Source organism: Leuciscus leuciscus, assembly GCF_965113295.1.
Source record: "Leuciscus leuciscus genome assembly, chromosome: 16".
NCBI classification, from domain to species: Eukaryota; Metazoa; Chordata; class Actinopteri; order Cypriniformes; family Leuciscidae; genus Leuciscus; species Leuciscus leuciscus.
This window is the reverse complement of record NC_138740.1, coordinates 25,059,622-25,080,130: the sequence shown is the minus strand read 5'-3', so window position 1 is coordinate 25,080,130 and position 20,509 is coordinate 25,059,622. Positions and strand designations below refer to the sequence as shown.

The 20,509-nt window shown below is 40.5% G+C and overlaps 1 protein-coding gene across 3 annotated transcripts; it reads left to right on the top strand.

Annotated features, from left to right (window-relative positions):
- Positions 1-154: 154 nt before the first annotated feature.
- slc45a2 (solute carrier family 45 member 2) lies at positions 155-20,481 on the top strand. Of its 3 annotated transcripts, none has more exons than XM_082141951.1 (8): positions 155-678; positions 997-1,675; positions 2,456-2,629; positions 6,294-6,640; positions 8,525-8,668; positions 17,272-17,395; positions 17,797-18,002; positions 20,234-20,481. In XM_082141951.1, the coding sequence occupies exons 2-8, from the start codon at positions 1,225-1,227 to the stop codon at positions 20,447-20,449; spliced, it is 1,662 nt and encodes a 553-aa protein (XP_081998077.1). In that variant the 5' UTR covers positions 155-678; positions 997-1,224; the 3' UTR covers positions 20,450-20,481. The 3 variants fall into 3 exon arrangements, with proteins under 3 accessions (XP_081998077.1, XP_081998076.1, XP_081998075.1); XM_082141950.1 differs by having other exon boundaries at positions 994-1,675; XM_082141949.1 differs by having other exon boundaries at positions 155-1,675.
- Positions 20,482-20,509: the final 28 nt, after the last annotated feature.

The window sequence follows — 20,509 nt, the reverse complement described above, 5'->3', positions numbered from 1 at the left end:
CCAGTTGATTGGTTACATTAATAATAGCAAAAATTTGTTGTATTACAAGTTTTCTGAAATGTTATGTTTAAATATGCTAAAGAGGCGTTGTGTAATTAAATATACACTAATTTGCATACATTTCTAGAACAAAAATCTGAACAATGGATGAAGTCAGGTTAAAAAATATTGTTTCATTTATTTGATATATTAGAGCCAAAGGTTTTTACAGAGGGGATTTTGGATATCTCTGTTTATCACAAATCAGAAAATACTGTCAACAGCCAAAATAATTAAATTTTCGCCCTTTTTTTAGGAATACATTTTATTTTTATTGTTTGTAAAAACCTTCAAAATATAGATAAGAATAAAACTGTAAAGTTTGGTGCAAAGCATATTCTCTTGATAACATTCTGCATCATCTTTTCTCGAGGCAAATCCTATTAGTAAACCAGAGGAATGAGTTACATAAAAATCTTTCCTAACTCTAGCCTAAAATCGATTCTCATTCACATAGAGATATGTGTGGAATGTGGCATTTTAATGCATGTGGCACCATCTGACCGGTTGCTTGTGATCCACAGCTCGACCTCTATAGATTAAGTCCAAGAGAGAATGGAGGATATTCCGTGAGAAGCTCACATGATTATTGAACAGACTCTGTGAATGTCTCATGACAGATTTGAGTCAGCAACAGAGGTTAGTCGTGTGAATGGAGAGGGAACATTGCGTAGGGTGGTAAGCTTTGACTCGTTGACTATAAATACGCTGCCTTCTTTTTCCAACCCCATTGAAGCCGTCAGCAGAGCAATCACATGGTATGTCATTGGATTCACCTATGGGCAATCCCAGCATGCAAGAACACAAAAATTCTTGTTAAAACTACATTTTTCATAACCTTTATATTTCCACAAATACTCTAATGTTCCCTTTATCTGATAGCCATTTGCTATTACATTAACTATGTTTTGTTGGTTCTGTCTTGCACTTAACTTCCAACCTCTTGTAACCCAGCAGGAAGAGAAGAACATATACAGCTCATAATCTTTGTCACGTGCTTACAACCGACTCCACCAGTGGCCTTTGGCAACAAAGACTGGGAAAAAAAAGCAAATGCCTTACTTCCTTCATCCCAACAAACCACCACCTTCTTTTCTTCTCAGCTCAGCTCACGTTGTGAATACTAGTCTTGAGCTTTATCGCTCAGCTATGCAGTAGGAATTAAGATTTGCAACACAGAGAACCATGACTCTCCTAACCGAGGACCAGCCCTGCAGGTTCTCTGCACCGGACAGCCCGTCCACATCAATGGAGCACTACCCGGTGGACTCGGGACAAAAAGAGGACTATTTGGACAGTATGGAAACGGCTGTGTTTGGAGCGGTGGAGCCTCCGAAGCGCTCAAGAGGAAGGCTTATCATGCATGGCATGGTCATGTTCGGAAGGGAATTCTGTTACGCTGTTGAGGCGGCGTTTGTCACGCCAGTGTTGCTGAGCGTTGGACTTCCCAAACGCCTGTACAGCCTTGTGTGGTTCATCAGCCCTATTTTGGGTTTTATCCTACAGCCTGTCATTGGCTCGGCAAGCGACTACTGTAGGTCCCCATGGGGCCGAAGGCGACCGTACATACTCTTACTGGGGATTATGATGTTAGTGGGCCTGACTTTATTTCTAAATGGAGATGCTGTTACATCAGGTAGGTGTTGCTGAAGTAAACGTGATGGATCTGTCTAGATTATCAAATCGGGAGCTACTTGTGTCTTGGCTGGTAGTTAAAATTTGCTGTAATATTATTATACAAAGTGGCAATGTAATTTTAAAAACAGTAAGCAAAGTTTATCTGTTTTTGCTTGACCGTTGAATATGTTGTTAGGTTGCGATTTAAAAAGACAGACGAGAAGCAGATATAGGAACTGCAAATGATTACAAAATGCTTTATTTTTTATTTTATTTTTTTAATGTGACTCAAAATTAGTCCATCCAGAAATTAGATGCAAGAAAATAACACAACTGGACATTGCATGGAAATTTTGTACAGCGTTCGAGGAGTCTGTTTTCACCTATTAAATAATACAAATCTAGAGTTCTAATCATTTGCAGTAAAGTGCACTTGTTTATTTTACCAAGCACACACATTTAAAATGATGAAGAAAACACCCGTTTTCATTACCGCAATAAGGTGTCCTTTAGCTATATGGAAAAAATGTAAAACAGATTCACACTTTTTATTTATGCATTAATTCATGCACTGCAAAAGACTAAAATAATAGGAACATAACTGGAAAAAATCTGTTCCTTTTTTATAGATTTTTTAAGTGTCATCATTTTTTAATAATACGTTAACTCGTTTTTACCTTCTGATCTATGTCCTGACCTAAAGTATCAAAATGTATAAGAAGTAATATTCAATTCATTACAATTGAATGTATAATGAGCTTTTGATAAAACTAAGCTTGATGTTGTTTCTCTCCTCCAGCTGTACTGGATAGAAATGTTAAAAGGACATGGGCCATCGTGGTGGTTATGTTTGGAGTGGTGATGTTTGACTTTGCCGCTGACTTCATTGACGGACCCATTAAAGCCTATTTGTTTGATGTGTGTTCTCATCGGGATAAGGAGCGAGGTCTTCATTATCATGCTTTACTCACAGGTAAAGAGTTACAATAAATGGTTTGCTTGGCCTTGCTTTGTATGATAAAAATATATCTTAAACTTAATTGATAGGTGCAATGAATTAGCATGAGTTTTTTTTTTTTTTTTTTGCACAAGAAAAATACATTTGTCTCATTAAAAGCTGGTTGTCAAGTTACCATGACAATTCAATAAATAAACATTGCAATATACCTTACTCTTCTGTTGAGATGTTCTGAAGCATTATGAATCATGACATTATGCCAGGTTTAAGTACTTAGCACTTTTTTTAATTAAGCGAGTGCTGTTGTGAAGGACTACTGCGTTTATTTGTAGGTTGACTTTCATTTGTGACTTCCCTTGGTGCCATGGTTATTTTCATTATAGATTGCAGTAATGTGGTGTCATCCACTGCAATGGCATTCATACATTTTTAAATGTGCTCATACATACATTTCCAAGTACTTTTTATGGCCATTGTGCATCTGAAACATATTTTTGCTTTATACCATTTTGATCCTGTCAGTTCAAGAAAAACGTTATTTTCTTGGTGAGAAATTAAGATGTGCGTGCTTTTCTGCAAATAACACTGCAGAAACTGATCATTTATGGATCGTTCTATTACATGAAGCTGACTGACAGCATTCTTGAAAGCAGGTAATTGTGTGAAATTGGCTAGCACTATATGGCAACAGCCTGTTTCCTCTTTCATCATCTTCAACATGGTCGATTGGGTGCTTTGGTGCCGCGTTACTGATGTAACTAGACAACTTGTTTACTGTATGGCAGCAGTAAAGCCTTATCAACACATAAGAAAACGCTGCATGTGTCTTCTAAACTCTCAGTAAAATCTGTTGTTTACTGGTCGAAATCTTAATATCTTTGGAGGAATTTGTTTCTGCGTGTTTCTTTGCTGTCACGCATGAACTTGCACGATCTGAAAAGGAAAAAGCCTTCTTAGATACTACAAATCTCTTCAAAAAAAAAAAAAAAAAGGAAAACAACATATTAGTCAGGCTACTAGAGACACGTGTGCTTTCAGTCTTGTGTGGAGTACAAGACAAAATATATTTTCACTCACTGATTTTTTAGGAAGTGTGGAATGTAGTGCACACTAAATAATTAATAAAACAAATTTATTTAATTACCCAGGTTCTTTTGTCTATATAATCGATTTTATGTGTTCTTATACACTATACCATCACAGAAAAATTGCACCGCAAAAATAAATCAAATGCTCAAACGTCATGAGGTCTGTTATCCAGTTATAGTAAAGCCTGGTTGTTTCTGTCAGGCTCCGAGGGGTCTGTGCGCACTCAGGGTATCCTAATCCAAACAGGCTCAGTCATGTGCTGAGATCATGGGTTGGAGCTGAGAGCTTCAGAGCCACATGACTGGGTCATTTCTTGGGCTTGGGTGTTTGTGTGTAATTGCGCACAACCCTGGGTGTTTTTTTCTTTCTTTCTTTGTGGTCTGCTTTTACTGATTTTGGAGAAAAAATTGCACAAAATATGACCTGCAATGTAACATGACTTTGATTACAAAATGGAACTTTGCTATTTGTTTTAAATCACTAGAATGCTCTTTTAAATGCAATACTTAATTTGTTTTTCTCTGTATTTTACCAAAATTGTGTCATTTCATTATCACTCATTACCACTAAAACCACCTGCCTTCAGTCTATAACTCAATACTTCACGTTAATTTGAAATATCTATTATAATATCTATTTATATTTTTGTTATAGTAGGCCTAGTGTAAAAATCTATTATACTGTTATGTAAAAATCAAAATACTGTAAATGCTGTCCTTTTGAACTTTCTATTCATCAGAAATTTGTCAAGTTTAATTATTTATTATAATATCTATTTATATTTTTGTTATTGTAAGGCTCCAGCTTGTAATGACTCTCCCTGCCTCTAGTTGGCGCTGAGCTGCAATGACTCTCCCAGCCACTAGGTGGCCCCAACTTCTGTAAAATTCATTGTTGCCACTCATTAGTATTTGATTTCTCCCACCTGTGGGGTTCATTAGCTTGTTTGTGTTGGCCTGTTTAAGCATAGACATAATAAATACATAGACACCCTATTGGCCGCTGGATTGTACGTCAACGGCGCCACCATATTGCGGAGGGCAACTTACCCATAACTTTCATAACGGGAATTGAGAAAAATGCCTGCTTCGTGTTCTGCTTTGGGAGAACATTTCATTCACATTTCATTTTATGTGAAAATTAAATTATATCTCAGTATGGGGGTCTTCACAATTCTTATCCAAGAATAAAAAGCCAAATACATGACAAGCATGAGCTTTGACAATTCCTTATTAAAAAAAAATATTTTATAAGTCTAACTATCGAGATTTTAAATAACTAGAGATGGAACTTTTTGTGCACCACGTACAAACCACTGAAATCGGTTGATAAATGTAAAAGTTTTTTTGCTTTTATCCAGAAAAACCACAGCTCATTTGTTTACAGCGCAGTCTTGCCCTCAGCAATATGGCGGACGCGTTGACGTATCATAGCAACGTTCCAAAGCACACAGTTGGGTGTCTATGTATTTATTATGTCTATGTGTTTAAGCACGCCTCTTTCTTTCAGTTGTGTTCAGTCTTGAGCCTACTATGCTTGTATTTTCCTTGCCAAGAAAGCGAAGTCTGTTGTATTTTTGATTCGCCTTTTGCTCACCTTTTGATTTTTTTCTCTGGAAGCTCGGCTTCCTTTTTGTTGTACTTTTAACCTTGGACTCTTCAGTAAAAAACCCTTTTGTTCAACTAAGTCTGAAAGTTATTATTCGGCCCTTGGGTCCTTCTGCTGTTTGTCATCCACAATAGCTCAGTGGTAAAGAAGTAGTTCAGTTGACTTGAAGACCAGAGTTCAATCCCAGCCTCAGACACCCATGACAGTTATATAGTACATAAAATTCCAAATACTGTAAAAAGTGTCCTTTTGAACTTTCTATTCATCAGAGATTCCTGAAAAAAATGTCATGCTTTCCTCAAAAACATCAAGCAGCACAATCATTTTTACATTTACATTTACATTTATTCATTTAGCTGACGCTTTTATACAAAGCGACTTACAATTGCTATATATGTCAGAGGTCGCACGCCTCTGGAGCAACTAGGGGTTAAGTGTCTTGCTCAGGGACACATTGGTGTCTCACAGTGGATTCGAACCCGGGTCTCTCACACCAAAGGCATGTGTCTTATCCATTGCGCTACCACCACCATTTTTAACACTGATAATATAAATGTTTCTTGAGCAGTAAATTAGAATGATCTCTGAAGGAACATGTGACTGAAGATTGGAGTAACGATGCTAAAAATGAAGCTTTGCATGCATTAAATTGTAAAATTATTGCACAATATTACTGTTTTTACTGTATTTTTGATCAAATAAATGCAGCCATGGTGAGCATAAAAGACCCCAAAATTTGAGTAGCCAGTGTAACTTTTGGTAGTGTATCTTTTAAAAGAAAATGACTGCTACGTCCTGGCACAAGGAAGAGGTTCATTTTGAAAAATAAACATACTTTACGATTTACAGCTGTGTATTTTTTTGTTAGTATCGTCAGATATTTCTAAAATATTTCTAAAATAAGGGCATTTCATAGTCAGTCTTTATTGTGATGGTTTTCCTTGCATGTTTTTTTAATCCAATATGCTGTGTTTCCTTGCAGGTCTAGGTGGAGCCTTTGGATACCTGATTGGAGCCATGGACTGGGGTCACTCTGCTCTTGGATTTGCACTGGGTTCAGAGTACCAAGTTATCTATTTTTTCTCATCTCTAACCTGGGGCATTTTTCTCACCATGCACCTTTTCAGCATCCCAGAGAAACCATTGGTTAAAGATCACGGTTCGGACTCTTGTCCAACCACCTCACTAGTCCTGGAAGGGCCGCGTCATAATGGCTATGGCGCGGTCTCCAAAGAACTGCCACCTCTGCCTGAAATGAGGCAGCGCTCGTTCTCTGCCCTGAGTGAAGCCAATGCAGTCACGCCCAGTGCCAAGCAGCCTAACAGCGAGGTTGGTGATTTGCTTACTTTGAATCCTTTTCATGTGGCTTTTTATTCTTGACTTCAGTCTGCACCCAATTTCTCCTCACATTTTAATGACCTGTTTCAGACCTCGGAGCAACTGCCTATGTGAGCTGTAATTAGGTTGGGTATTGTTCATGCGCCTCACAGAAACAGTTCCTTGTTTAGTTGATAATGAAAATCAGCACATGCTTTTTTTGTTTATTAAAAATACAACTAATAATGGCTTATTCAGAGGTCTTTGTGGTGATGTTTTGTATTCATTATGGCCATATGTGTGACTTGATTGTGAAGGTCAAAGATTTCCCAGTGGAAAAAATGTACACACTTTTCAAAGTTCTCACTATATTTTATTATTTCATTAAGTGTTAAACCAGTCTCAGGTTTACCATTTAAAATAGTTACATAATATAGCAGGGATTTTAAACATCTGAGTCTCATTATACGGTGAGGTCCAAAATCATGAGACCAATATAATGCTAATTTGTATTAGTAAAAAAAAACAGCATAACAGTTTCAGCAAAATGTTGAACATTGATTAATCATCTAAAATAGTGCAGAATCTTAAATATTTCTTGTTTATTTTATCTAATGACACTTGTCTCTTTACATTTATTTTTATCCGTAAACTTTAGTTATGGATGGTAAACCACATATTTTTTGTTTGGTCTCAGGCTTTTGGACCACAGATTTCGGATGATCATTAGAGTGTCTTAAATCCTGTTTCAGATCATCATTAGAATGCTCATTCTGAATCATAAAAATTGGGCATGCTCTTTGTACAACCTCCGCATGTGAAACTTAACCTAGACTGAAATTTGTCATGCCAGTGAGTCACACTAACACCAAGTGATGCTTTAATGCAGCTTATGTTTACATCTCTAAAATGCTTCCCCAGATTTCTACTATGCACTTTACCACCCAAATGTATGCTTTACTAATGGTATATGTCTGTATAATCAGAATAGGGTAAAAAATATTTACACTGTGTTGTAGTTTTATTCCCATAACAGCAAAGCTCTTTACTTTACTTTTAAAACACCTCAGACCCTAGAGGGTTAATGTTCATATCAAATTATTAATGACACTAAGGTAAAAGAAACTGTATATCTCATTAATCCTGTTAGTCTAGACTCCAACTCAGAGTCTTGCAATCATTAACCTGCTACAAACCTCACATAATGTCCATGCCTAAAAATGTCCTGTAAATTAAATGTTAAAATATACATGTGTGTGTGTGTGTGTGTGTGTGTGTGTGTGTGTGTGTGTGTGTGTGTGTGTGTGTGTGTGTGTGTGTGTGTGTGTGTGTGTGTGTGTGTGTGTGTGTGTGTGTGTGTGTGTGTGTGTGTGTGTGTGTGTGTGTGTGTGTGTGTGTGTGTGTGTTTGTTCATAATAACAATGTATTCCATGCATGTGAATAGTGATGAGTTGCAACAACTCTATTCATGAGGAATCATTTAGTTGTTTCACCCCATTGCCCAACCAATATATTTTTCCATCAGCAATTGAGTTTTGGCATCAAAAGGAATATGTCATGACTAGAGATATCACATTAATGGCAACCCTTTGTGGTTATGGAAATCTTTACTAAATTCTTAATAACATTGTCTTGAGCAAGTCACACTGATATAAGGGTTTCTTCAGCCCATGTCGTCAAATAATTGGTTAGATTATCTTTCGAAGTGTGTCAATTTAATTATTTTAGTATTAAAGAACATTCTCATCCCAGTATAATGTGCAGAGATGAATATAAGATCTTCGTACTGCATAAACTGCATATGTTTCTTAAATGTTGTCTGGTAAGTGTTCATGGCTTTGAGCTTTTGAACCTTTCAGAAGACATTATTGACCTGTGTGCATAACTGTGTTTCAGGGACAGAAGAGGTTGAGCCTGAAATCTCTGCTGTCAGCTATGATCAGCATGCCCAGCCATTACCGCTGTTTATGTGTGACTCATCTGTTGGGATGGACAGCCTTCCTGTGCAACATGCTTTTCTTCACTGACTTTATGGGGCAGGTGAGGGAATAAGGCTTTTTATTTATTTATTTGACTTTAATTTTGCACATCCCTATCTTTAAAGAGAGGAATCAGAACAGCCATAAAATACATATGCTGACACTCCTAATGTTAGTGGATTACAGTCAAGCCTTCGAATGAAATCCCTGACCTACTAAATGTAGTCAAGCATAAAACTGCTAGACACATAGACGGAGTTTCACTTTTGTGCTTGGTGGGGCACCTACCGGCAGACGGGGGGGTTATTACTTAATAAATAATAATAATAAAGGAATGAAATAATTAAAGGATTAAAAGGGATTTAAGGGTATAAATAAATAAGAATGGTAAAATAAGTTCTTTGTCTAATTGTGGTTATGAAATAATACATTTAATCTATTTGCAAATAATATTTTATTTTAAAATGTGCACACATTCACTTTTATGCGTAGGCTATGTTATGTGGTGATCAGAAGTGGGAAAGTGACCAGCAAGTTCCAGTTGCGAGTACAGGGGGAGACGATACCATCAATTGAGGAAAACCCAATTAAGTGCCTAGGGAAATGGTACGACGCATCCCTGACCGACAGATGCAACGTTTCCAGGACAGAGAAACAGGCAGATGCATGGCTAAGTAAGATCGAGGGGTCAGGGCTGCCAGGAAAGTTCAAGGCCTGGCTCTTCCAGCACGGCCTGCTACCACGACTCATGTGGCTACTGACAATTTATGAAGTATCTATGACAGCAGTGGAAGGAGTCGAGAGGCGAGTAAACAAACACCTTCGCAAGTGGCTCGGAATCCCACCAAGCTTCACGTCAGTAGGGCTATATACCAGGTCTGGCCAGGTACAACTACCCCTATCGTCAGTGGTGGAAGAGTTCAAGGTGGCAAAGTGCCGGGTTGTGATGATGTACCAAGACTCCACTGATGAAAAAGTCAGAAGAGCAGGCGTCACTACGAGATCAGGACGCAAATGGGCGGCTGACACATCAGTGGCGCAAGCTGAAAGCGCATTGAAGTTGAAGGACATCATCGGGAACCCATGCGTAGGGAGGCAAGGACTCGGATCCACCCACTTCCAGCAGTGGGGAAAAGCAGACCCAAGGCAGAGGAGGGACATGATTCAAGCCGAGGTCCGACACCTGGAGGAAGAAAGGCGCAGGTCTAGGGCCGTCGAACTTGGAGTACAAGGTGCCTGGACAAAGTGGGATCTGCCAAAGCGGAAGATCACGTGGCCTGAGATCTGGAGACTGGAGCCCTTTCGCATCTCTTTCCTGCTCCGTTCAGTGTACGACACCCTTCCATCACCAACAAACCTCCACAGATGGGGAATGAGGGAGGACCCGTTGTGTAGGCTATGCGGAGGGAGGGGAACAATGGCGCACATACTGGCAGGATGCAAAACAGCTCTTAGCCAAGGAAGATACAGGTGGCGCCATGACAAGGTTCTCAGTGCACTGGCTGACATCTTGGAGCGGGAGAGGCAGAAAAAGCGCCAGACCAGTAGAAGGCCGGCGATATCCATCCAGTTCATCAGAGAAGGGGAGAAACCACCAGCCCCCAAGAAGACGAAAAAGAGCCTCTTGCAAGCAGCACAATCCTGGGAGATGAGGGTGGACCTGGGAAGGAAACTAGTCTTCCCCCAGGTTGTGCAAACACCGCTGAGGCCGGACATGGTCTTGTGGTCTGAGGAGTCAAGGAAGATAATCTTGATTGAACTGACGGTCCCGTGGGAGGACGGGTGCGAGGAGGCCTATGAGCGGAAAGCCACCAAGTATCAGGACCTTGTTGAGCAGTGCAGGGCCAAAGGGTGGCAGGCCTGGCTATTCCCGGTTGAGGTCGGGTGTAGGGGTTTCCCGGCGCAGTCTGTGTGGAAGACACTCACAGCTCTGGGTATGGTAGGAAGGGAGAGGAAGGCAGCTGTCCGTAGGTTGGGTGAGGCAGCAGAAAGAGCGTCTTGTTGGCTCTGGAGTAGGAGGGAGGAGTTGAGCTGGGGGCCAGGAGGAGGTGGGCAGTGACTGGCCACCACTGCCGACCCGCCAACTGGAGGGTGTTGTGGTTCAGGGTCGAAACACCCTGTGAAAGTTGGACCCACCTGACGACATCTTCTCCTGGCTGAAAGCTACAGTCATGCACTACAGTCAGTGACTGAGTTAGTTAGCATCAGTAGATGTATCCAATAGTATTTCCTCTGGGACACCAGTGACTTCCAGGAAAGGCTGGATGGCAACCAAGGAAGATTGGTGACGCTGGAAAGACAGATGACCTCCAGGAAAGACTGGCGTGGGTGGGCGAGGCTAGCAACCTTGATCACAGCACTCGCAAGAGGGCACCAACCAAAGCTACAAAACGGAACAATGAGCAATACCCCCAGGGTCTCCCGAGAGGGGGGGAGGATGAGAGACTCAACAGGACGGACACAACGGTTATGGCTATGGAAAGCACACGGATAATGAGACGGCTCACCCAAACCACACTTACAGGGGAAGTGTTGGAAGTAAAGTGCCACTGCGGGAAGCTTTGCAAGAGCGCACGGGGACTTAAAATACATCGATCCAAGACCCAATGTGGAGAAGGGAAGAAGCAGATGCAGCGCATAGTGGAGACACTAAGTGAGACGCAGGAGGACTCCAGTCAGGAAGCACCCCACAGCACAGGAGACCTCTCAGCACCTGTTCCATCCCAAAGCCACAAGAGGGACTCTCCTAACACTACCTCAGGCACCCAACCTACGACAGAGAAAGTGAGATGGCCCCAAGCAAACAACTACATTGCATGGAACCAATTAGATGGGGACCTAGACAGAGTTCTTGAGGCCACATTAGCAGGAACAGCCGAGAAGAAAATCGACAGTATGACAACAATCATCATTACCATGGCCAGAGAGCGCTTTGGCACAGAAGAGAGAAAGGGTAGCAGCGGAACTCAGGTAAATCAGCCCAACAGGAGGGCAAGAGAGATCTTGCAATTGAGGAGGGAGATCAAGACCCTCAACAAGCAGTTCAGAACAGCAAGTGCTGAAGAAAGGAAGGGCATAAAAGATCTAACCAGTGGACTTCGAGGGCAACTCTCCAGACTGAGAAGGGCAGAAAGGTCTCTGAAACTGAGGAAGGAGAAGGAGGCCAAGCGAGCTCAGTTCATTAAGGACCCATACAGGTTCACCAAAACCTTGCTGGGGGAAGCTAGATCTGGAAGATTGACCAGCCCTAAGGAAGTTGTAGAGGAGTTCCTTAAGGAAAGCCACAGTGACGCCCTCAGGAACCAAGCATGTGGTGCACATCCAAAGATCAGCAGAACTGCTGAAACTCCTGAGGAAGAGCTTGACACCAGTGAACCAACATGGAGAGAAGTCCAGGACATTGTACAAAAAGCCCGTTCAGCGTCTGCCCCAGGACCAAGCGGTATACCTTATAAAGTATACAAGAGATGCCCGATGCTCCTCCGCAGGTTATGGAAACTGTTGCGAAGGATATGGACAAAAGGTATCATTCCAGCATCCTGGAAAAGAGCAGAGGGGTGTTTTGTACCTAAAGAAATGGACTCCTCCAACATCAGTCAGTTCCGAACCATTTCTCTCCTAATTGTCGAATGCAAGGTATTCTTTTCTGTCCTGGCAAAAAGGATGACCACCTATATGGTGAAGAACAAATATGTCGATACATCAGTCCAGAAGGGCGGAATTCCAGGTTTTTCCGGGTGCTTGGAACATACGGGCATCCTCAACCAGCTGATCCGGGAGGCCAAGGAAAGCAAAGGAAACCTAACAGTTGTCTGGCTCGACTTGGCTAACGCATACGGTTCAATCCCGCATGGCCTCATCAACATGGCTATGGAACACTACCATGTCCCCCATCACACCAGGGGTATAATTACCAGCTACTTCGGAGGATTCCAACTACGGTTCAAAACTGCCCACTTCACAACCCAGTGGCAGGACCTTGAAAAGGGAATTGTGACAGGCTGTACCATCTCCCCCATCCTGTTTGTCATGGGAATGAACCTGCTCATAACAGCTGCAGGAAAGGAATCCAGAGGGCCATCAATGGAGTCTGGCATCCGCCAACCTCCTATAAGAGGCTTTATGGATGACCTTACCATAACAACTTCAACCCATGTGCAGGCAAGATGGATCCTGAAGGCTCTTGATGACGTGGCAACATGGGCTCGGATGAAGTTCAAATCAAGGAAATCAAGAAGTATGGTGATCAGAAGTGGGAAAGTGACCAGCAAGTTCCAGTTGCGAGTACAGGGGGAGACGATACCATCAATTGAGGAAAACCCAATTAAGTGCCTAGGGAAATGGTACGACGCATCCCTGACCGACAGATGCAACGTTTCCAGGACAGAGAAACAGGCAGATGCATGGCTAAGTAAGATCGAGGGGTCAGGGCTGCCAGGAAAGTTCAAGGCCTGGCTCTTCCAGCACGGCCTGCTACCACGACTCATGTGGCTACTGACAATTTATGAAGTATCTATGACAGCAGTGGAAGGAGTCGAGAGGCGAGTAAACAAACACCTTCGCAAGTGGCTCGGAATCCCACCAAGCTTCACGTCAGTAGGGCTATATACCAGGTCTGGCCAGGTACAACTACCCCTATCGTCAGTGGTGGAAGAGTTCAAGGTGGCAAAGTGCCGGGTTGTGATGATGTACCAAGACTCCACTGATGAAAAAGTCAGAAGAGCAGGCGTCACTACGAGATCAGGACGCAAATGGGCGGCTGACACATCAGTGGCGCAAGCTGAAAGCGCATTGAAGTTGAAGGACATCATCGGGAACCCATGCGTAGGGAGGCAAGGACTCGGATCCACCCACTTCCAGCAGTGGGGAAAAGCAGACCCAAGGCAGAGGAGGGACATGATTCAAGCCGAGGTCCGACACCTGGAGGAAGAAAGGCGCAGGTCTAGGGCCGTCGAACTTGGAGTACAAGGTGCCTGGACAAAGTGGGATCTGCCAAAGCGGAAGATCACGTGGCCTGAGATCTGGAGACTGGAGCCCTTTCGCATCTCTTTCCTGCTCCGTTCAGTGTACGACACCCTTCCATCACCAACAAACCTCCACAGATGGGGAATGAGGGAGGACCCGTTGTGTAGGCTATGCGGAGGGAGGGGAACAATGGCGCACATACTGGCAGGATGCAAAACAGCTCTTAGCCAAGGAAGATACAGGTGGCGCCATGACAAGGTTCTCAGTGCACTGGCTGACATCTTGGAGCGGGAGAGGCAGAAAAAGCGCCAGACCAGTAGAAGGCCGGCGATATCCATCCAGTTCATCAGAGAAGGGGAGAAACCACCAGCCCCCAAGAAGACGAAAAAGAGCCTCTTGCAAGCAGCACAATCCTGGGAGATGAGGGTGGACCTGGGAAGGAAACTAGTCTTCCCCCAGGTTGTGCAAACACCGCTGAGGCCGGACATGGTCTTGTGGTCTGAGGAGTCAAGGAAGATAATCTTGATTGAACTGACGGTCCCGTGGGAGGACGGGTGCGAGGAGGCCTATGAGCGGAAAGCCACCAAGTATCAGGACCTTGTTGAGCAGTGCAGGGCCAAAGGGTGGCAGGCCTGGCTATTCCCGGTTGAGGTCGGGTGTAGGGGTTTCCCGGCGCAGTCTGTGTGGAAGACACTCACAGCTCTGGGTATGGTAGGAAGGGAGAGGAAGGCAGCTGTCCGTAGGTTGGGTGAGGCAGCAGAAAGAGCGTCTTGTTGGCTCTGGAGTAGGAGGGAGGAGTTGAGCTGGGGGCCAGGAGGAGGTGGGCAGTGACTGGCCACCACTGCCGATCCGCCAACTGGAGGATGTTGTGGTTCAGGGTCGAAACACCCCGTGAAAGTTGGACCCACCTGACGACATCTTCTCCTGGCTGAAAGCTACAGTCATGCACTACAGTCAGTGACTGAGTTAGTTAGCATCAGTAGATGTATCCAATAGTGTCTAATATGTCGAAAACGCAAACGTTTCTTGTCTCGTCACATTTATTTTTCAATTAAAAAACAGCAACATTTCATATAAAGTTGAGTAGTTTGCATCACTATTACTGTAGGCCGCTTGATATTTCTATCATAAAACAGTTGTTTAATACTTGCATCCACTTACATCTTTCCACGAACACTCGTTGCGTTGTGACAGTAAGGCCCGCCTTCTTTGATTTGATTGGCCATCTCGATCTCGATTTTGACATTTACAGCGCTGTTAGACTACTGAGGTAGAGCAGCTTAAAATGTACTCAGCCTAAAAATGGTAAAAATTTAATTTGAAAAATTCCTAAAAACAAACAGCTTTACTCATTCTACGCTAAAATGATAAGATAATACAAATAAAATGAGAACATATTGTATTATTTAAAACAATTATTCATAGCTCAGACAAAATCATTGGCTCTGGTAAAACTACCACCGCTTGATACATTCTTGAATGTAGGCTGTAAGAGGTATATGACTCTAAAGTTATTTAGGCTTTGTTTTAAAATCACTGATATTCTTGAATTTTTTGTTTGATTTTTGTTTGTTTTCACAATTTAGAGAGTAGCTACTATAGTTCAAAAGTTTGGGGTTGGTAAGATTTTGTAATGTTTTCTTATGTATCTTAAAGTATCTTATGCTCAGCAAGGCTGCATTTATTTGACCAAAAATATAGTAAAAACAGTAATATTGTGAAATATTATTACAACTTAATAACTCTAGTTATGTAATGTATTCATGACTTGTTAGACAAAGCTGAATTTTCAGCATCATTTCTCCAGTCTTCAGTGTCACATGATTATTCAGAAATCATTTTAATACACTGATCTGCCACTCAAGACATATTTCTAATCATTATTAATGTTGAAAACTGCGTTTCAAATGTTTGTGGAAACCATGATACATTTTCCTTCAGGATTCTTTGTGAAATAGATAAAAGAATGGCATTAATTTGAAATAGAAATTTTTTGTAATGTTTTACAGCTGAGTGTGCTGCGGAATAACCAAAAGTCTGTTGGAATGTGTGTGCGAATGAATTAATTCACTAAAATGATTCAGTTTATGAAAATAAATGCTGGAAATAACCGGACAGTTATTTCATTAATAGATATATTGGTTCTTTTAAATTGTTTTGGCGTATAGGACTATATTAAATGCTACTAAAATTAAGTAGCTAAGTAGGTTGTCAAAAGTATAGCTTATAAAATAAATAAATAAAACAAACTCATATTTCCTGAGCGTTATCATCAAATCTCTAACCAAGTGCATAGCCATCATTTCAGGCGTGAGGGGGACAGAAATGTCAAGTATATACCAGTTTGACCTTCGTCTAATTGACAGGTTTTATTTTTTCTTATCTCTTACTTTTAACTGGATAAGAAATCAAATACACGGCTGAACAATAACCAATATCTTTTATTCTATAATATATATATCTTTTTTCCTATATTGTCCTAATGACAATTTTATGATTGGTTTGTGTACTACAAACACTTATGCATTAAGTCATCATGGATTTTATGTAAAATAATTTATTTTTATCATGGAATAAGGCAGAAAATATATTTGATAGTTTCTGTACCGTAATAAACATTGTGTTTATTGTCTTCACGTTTCATCAGTCAAAACGTGTCTGGGTTTTATTCAGCTACAGCGATAGCTGGATGCCTTTGTCCATAAGTGATTTCCTGGAACGGCATAAATACCGCTATGAGTCCGTCTTGGACTTTCTGTGCGAGGGCTATCTCCGGCTTTAAGTTTGAATCAAAAATATTACATGAGAGTGTTTAACGCTCCATAATGTTCACATCACATTTGGGTAAGAATAAAACTTCAGGTCATGCATAGACTATCTTGTCTCTTTGAATTTAAACCACCTAGATTTATTCACATTGGCCCATGTGAACATACTTTCCCGAAAAAAGTATTCTACGGCCATGTCTCTAACATTCATCTTTATTTATTTACCAAGCCATTAGATTTCAATTTAGCACTCCTGGAAGAGTAGCGCCCCACACTAAAAAATAGATCAATGATGCTTTGAATTGTGGTTGAAAGGTAGCAGTTTATTTTTCTTATTTTCCCTCACACAGTTAGCTTAATCAGTGTTGAATTGAGATAAATGAGTAAATCTCCTTGTAGGCGGCTGAAGTGTACAGAAAGCTTTTGACCTCAACAAAGTGGATAACGTTCAGGGCAATTACCTCTGATGCAGTGAATAGACATATTCTTAACATGATGTATACTAATATGATTAGATGTGATAGCGTTAACAAAAAGCTTGATAAAATGAATTAATTGCCTCTATCTTTGCGAGGTGATGGTCATTTAAGGAACTAGATGAAATCTATCACATGAAAATTGTATTGTTTAAGTGTTTAAGGTGAGCATTAGAACTCTGTCAGTAGCATTAACTAACCCACACAGATCACAGCAGAGCAGAGGATGATGTTTTTTTATTGAGTCCCTTTTATTTGCCATGTCATGTCTAAATGGAAAAAGCCTTGTTCACTTAGGTATCATTATGAAAAAAGAGACACCTGTGGAAAGGTTCTCTAGCTCTGGATTTAAGTGTTTTTGCATTTGACCAATGGCTGATGGATCGCTTAAGATGTGATGGTGTCACATGCTTTATCTTATGTAACATCCCTGGGATCTGTGTATCCATCTTTAGATTGTATATAAGGGGAACCCATATGCCGAACACAATTCCACCTCTTATGCGACGTATGAGAGAGGGGTTGAAGTGGGCTGCTGGGGCCTGTGCATCAACGCTGTCTCCTCTGCACTCTATTCATGTGAGTAATATTAAACCATATCTCAACTGTTCATTCTTCTTGACTTTATTAGACCTGCAGTCTCTTAATGCATCCAGACAAAAGAAGACTGTTCAATTACATTCAAATAATACATGGCCCTACCAAGTCAGACTGGGATTGAAATTGTACAATACACTTTTTCAGAGTGTATGAGAGAATATTTGATGAGAGAATCACAGTCTCTTTCAACATCCGGTCAATCTAATTAGTGCTGGAAGTCATGCTATTGAAAAGGCCATTTCAGAGGCCTGATTTATCAGTGATATGAAAGAGTCTGGTCAGTTAATCTGTCTTTGCTATTCATCCGATTCACCATTTGTTCTATATTAAAGGCCATTGTTGCAGCCTTTTTTAAATGATTTCCATATGTGTCCATCCAGATGTGCAGAGGCTGCTCCTGCCATATATTGGCCTGAAGGGACTGTACTTCCTAGGCTACTTTGTGTTTGGTTTGGGAACCGGTTTGATCGGCCTATTTCCGAACATTATAGCCACGCTGACGCTGTGTAGTGTGTTTGGAGTCATGTCCAGCACTCTCTACACCATCCCATTCAACCTCATCACAGAGTACCACAAGGCGGAAGAGGTCAGTTTCAGAGTGTTACATCAGGTCAAAAACTAACAAACTGGGGGAAAACAAAATGGGCCCAAGCCAAAAATCCCAAAATATTGTATGGTCTTTTAATGGTCTTAACCAATCATGGGTCAAGAAGTCAGCAAGAATTGCACAAATGCTGTAGATAAAGTAACTTTGCACAGAATAGTCCAACTTGCAAACAGCTTTTTACATGAAGAAGAGTCAGTGTTGTTCCACTCAATGTTAATGACTTCAAACAATTCATGAGTAGTTGAAAAATGTCTCCCAGTTCGTTTGTGTTTAATGTGAGACCAAATATTCACTTTAGGGTTCAAATCTGGACTCTGACTAGATCAAAACATGAGCCTGATGGACTTGTTCTCAAGCTGTCTAAAAAGACTTCACTGTGGTAGAGATGTATTTATTATATTTCTCACCAGAAATCCCACTCATGCAACTTGTGTTTTATTGTGATTCATCACTCCACACACAACTTATTCTTCCAACTTCATTCTGTATTTGACGTTTTTCTGAGACCGCAATGGCTTTTTAAGTATTGCATTTGCTTAAATTTTTGCTAGTTTTCTGATCAATAATTTGTGGTTAAGACAATTAATGTTTCCCTTGTAGTCAAAGATTTTATCCTTTTAAACACATCTTTGATCACTAAAATAAGATATATATTTAAAAAAAATCCTGTGAAAATAATTTTTCATGCTTTATTTAGTATATGCGCATCCATGAATATGCATATTAGTTCATATTAGAGTGAATTATACAGGCTTGTCTACAAGTCGACGTATCGGAATGTTAATGAGTTTTATGTTTTGCTCTCTGTCTGACAGTAATTGATATTATTAGCCTTTTGCTTGACTATGTAATCAAAAAGCAAACGTGTTGCTAAAGTTACACAAACCATGTTCCCGTTCGCCACCTCAGAGTCGTACAAAATCAGCCTTATGATGAAAAAAGCCTTATAAAAATCAGTATCTTTAGAAACGCTTTGAACAACTTAGAACAAGAAAGTCATATTCTCCGTCATAACATTGTAATATACATTATATACATAATTCACCTGCTATATTGCTAAATGTACCCAATTTTTCATATCAGCAGAATAATATTTCTAAAGGATCAAATGTGACACTGAAGAATGGAGTAATGGCTGCTGAAAAGCTATTACAGGAATAAAATACTGTACAGTTTAAAATATATTTAAATAGACAATAGTTATTTTACATTGTAATACATTTGTGGTTGTGTCTTTTAAATAAAAAAGTAAATTCTGGGTTTTTTTTGTAATTCCATCTAATGCAAAGACTTGTAAAGGCCTGTCAGTAAGGGCTAGTGTAAACTCAGACAGTCGTTATCACAAAATAAACCTGATTGTAAAGAGGGTGGGTAATTTATTATCCTCGAGTGGTTTATTTTGTGATTAAAAACCATCTTACTGGACATTATTCTCCTTATTACATGGCTACAAACAAGTAAATACATAAAACTGTAATGACTTAATTGATATTGATAAATATTGACTCAAATTGAAATTATTTTATTAGATTAAACATAAGATGAGCAGTCAGTTACTATACACAGCCTTGCCCTAGACAACAAATGCTGCGATTTGACCAATAAGAATCAATACATTGTTCAGTAATGTTAACGTAAGGCAGACTTTATCTGTCACTAGCGCACACCAAACTGTGTTTTGTATCTAAAAATTGAGCTGTTTACCAAGAACATTTCTAAATTCAAGATCGAGTTCTTAGTTTAAAACATTGATTTTCACTTTCTAAATCATATATGGATTTGTTTAGCCTCTATTTAAAATCCCTGAGATGTCTGAAGCATTAATGAAGTAGCAAGGAAGATCAAATCCCTTCCTGGAACTCAGACTGAATTATAATCAAGATAATGATTAAATCCTGCTAAAATGCAACTTTGATTTTGTTTCTTGGATGTTTCTTCCACTTGCATTGTTCTGTGTTTGTTCACAGAGCTCAGAATTGTGCATATAAACATGCTTTCTTAGAACCGTCAAAAAGCAAACACAATGCTCTCTGCAAGGCTTCATGATCTGTAGATCCACAGTGTTCTGCTCATTATAAATTACTTCAGATCTTTATGATCTTCATCCTTTTTGGAATGCTGTATAGACATTTTCTGATCTTTAATGTCCGTGTGTAATATTTAGTTAACAATAGCCCTTTCTCTCATGCAAAGCCTCTCTCTTATCATAGGAGCGAAGAAAATTGATCAGTGATGAACCAGCTCTTGAGAGCCGTGGGACTGGCATGGACTGCGCAGCTCTTACCTGCATGGTGCAGCTGGCTCAGGTCATAGTGGGAGCTGGACTGGGAGCCCTGGTCAATCTAGCAGGCAGTGTGATTGTGGTGGTGATCTCTGCCTCAACGGTATCCCTAATTGGCTGCCTCTTTATTGCGCTCTTTATGTGATGTATAAGCCTCAAATAAATAACCTTTCTCTATGTCATGGTCCGTCTCCTCTAATCACTG